The following is a 2,310-nucleotide window of genomic DNA, read 5'->3' as shown; positions in this document are numbered from 1 at the left end:
GGTCTCTAACGGCAGATGTAAAACAACTAATCCATGTGTTCCTGTTGATATACCATGCCGCTGTGATATACTTGTTATTATTCAAACTCATAGCATAACCTTTCTTCTCATGTAGTTTCATCTCTTTTTGATTATAATGCATTATCATACATTATTTCATTTGATCCAATTTATTTTGTTACAAAAGAGATTTGCAGGTGGTTTGCATATAATATATAATACAATAATATATTACACATTTACACTTATAAGTTTTTAATTTTTGTCCTAACAAAAAGTTTTTTTTACAGTTAATCGCATCGATGTTTGCCTGCTTTTTGGCGATTAAAACTTCCCGAAGTTCTTATCAAAGGATTCCTTGAAGTGAACTCATGAACAAATTATCTACAAAAACGACATATATAATCAAGTGATAATTAAAGTATAATCTGTTCGTTTTTGCATGTACGTATGTAGTAGATTAATATATATATATATGTATATAAAATATAATAAATTTATATAGTGATAAATGAAGTCGTTACAAAGATATTGACTAAAAGTCTGCTAACTTTTTACATATTTATACAAAATTGAGTATTAAATATAAAATAAAAAGCGTAATATTTCCATTTATAAAAAAAATAAATAATTTAATTTTATTTAAATCAGATTCACCTAATTCGATAGCAAATGAGTACGAGAAGTGACATGATTTAATCTTGGTTCCGGTAGTGCTTCTATTTCCTGTTCCATAAATCGAATTTCAGTGCGGTTTTTCAAGTATATCATTATACTCATAACAATTGCGTAAACAAAGACGATACCCTGTAAAATAAATTAGTACCAAGTAAAGCGGATCTTATACGACATTAAAACTCGTATAAGATCAGACGATCATATCATGTGAGTGTTTATAATAATCTCTACTTACTTCAACTATTATTAAAGTTACATTAAATAAATAATTCCGATGTGCCGCAGATTTGTAGAAAGCCTGCAAAGCTTCCAAACATCCACGCGTGTAGGGTTCTGTATTTTCCCTGGCGCTTGCATCATAATAGCAACTTTTCGGTGTTGCCATGCCCTTATATTTGTAATCATGGGAATTGTATAAAGCACAGCAGTGATACTATAAGTTATAAATAATCATTAAAAATAATCGCAGTACTATATATGATATTCACATCGCTTTCCAAAGTTTCCATATAATTTGGTTGACTTTCCACCATTTGCCAAGAGTTCTGTAAGTTTTCGAGTGAATTCTGAAAAAATGCAACAGGTCGATATGCACGCATTTGCAGGATTTGCATTATAAACAGCATTGACATAAAAAATGCATACTGAAAATTTGATTAGAGTAACTTTTGTTAAATATAATATTTTTTTCTTAAAGCATTTAGATATTTACAATTAAGTTCACTCCAATTTGTTCGCACACAATGCCATAGCAACCAAAGAATGTGACCATCCCTAAAAGAGAACCTAGTATTATGGCCACAATGAAGTAGCTGTGTTCATCTGTGCTTGGCCTTGCATATTCCAAACCTGTAATTCCAACTGATATGATGCCTAATCCAAGTATCTGCAATTTGAAAATAATATGATATCCGGTATAGTAAGTGAGATGCTTATTTGAGCAAATTCTTGAAAATAATATGATGGCTTTGTACCATCGCAAAACAGTCAAGAGTATAATCGCGAAAAGAGCTGATTCAAACAAACTACATAATTGATCGCGTTTAAATCTTAGGGTCGGGTTAAGCACACAGACCGGTATATGTGAAATTGTAGTGGATTTCTATGTAAATTACAACTTTGAGAATGAGAGAGAGTAAACTTTTGGTCAGAGGCATAGAAAGGCTTATTACAGTATTGCTCAGTAGTAAATGTAGGAACTAGATGATGACCAACACGAAACTGAGCACGTCTTACCTTATATATTTTATAAAGAATTCAAAATTATTTTTATGAAGAGATTTTTCGAACAGTAGTGAACTACAACAACAATAATTAATTTTATATTATTTTAATTAAATTTTTGGCTGACTATATAGCTGTTTCGAGTATTGCCAAATATCCAACACTTGTGGTCTTGGAAATAATTTGTGTATTTAATTATTCCTTAATAATGTTTTGAGACTGCAAGTACCAGGAATCGAACTAGTGTTTTGCCAAATTTGAAGCTCAGAGTCAGCGCTCCTTAACCAACTGGTTCAAAGCCGTACTTGGCTTTTATGTTTGCACATTTTTCTGGAGTTTTTTTAATTTTCCGTAAAAGTTTTGTTAACAAATTCACTTGCTGTGTTTATATTAGAACGAAATAATAAA

The 2,310-nt window shown here is 30.7% G+C and overlaps 1 protein-coding gene across 1 annotated transcript in view; it reads right to left on the bottom strand.

Moving 5' to 3' along the window:
- Positions 1-220: 220 nt before the first annotated feature.
- Positions 221-2,310, bottom strand: part of LOC119684453 (protein late bloomer-like) — a 33,831-nt gene continuing 31,741 nt past the window's right edge. The window contains exons 2-6 of the mRNA XM_038098497.1: positions 1,391-1,564; positions 1,167-1,322; positions 914-1,111; positions 658-807; positions 221-384 (exon numbers count right to left, since the gene is read on the bottom strand). Coding sequence (XP_037954425.1) covers positions 658-807; positions 914-1,111; positions 1,167-1,322; positions 1,391-1,564 — 678 coding nt within the window. The 3' untranslated portion in view covers positions 221-384. The remainder of the gene's footprint in view (positions 385-657; positions 808-913; positions 1,112-1,166; positions 1,323-1,390; positions 1,565-2,310) is intronic.

Source organism: Teleopsis dalmanni, chromosome 2 (assembly GCF_002237135.1).
Source record: "Teleopsis dalmanni isolate 2A chromosome 2, ASM223713v2, whole genome shotgun sequence".
Taxonomy (NCBI): Eukaryota; Metazoa; Arthropoda; class Insecta; order Diptera; family Diopsidae; genus Teleopsis; species Teleopsis dalmanni.
Note: the sequence above shows the minus strand (reverse complement) of the source record. Positions and strands in the feature narration are given on the sequence as shown.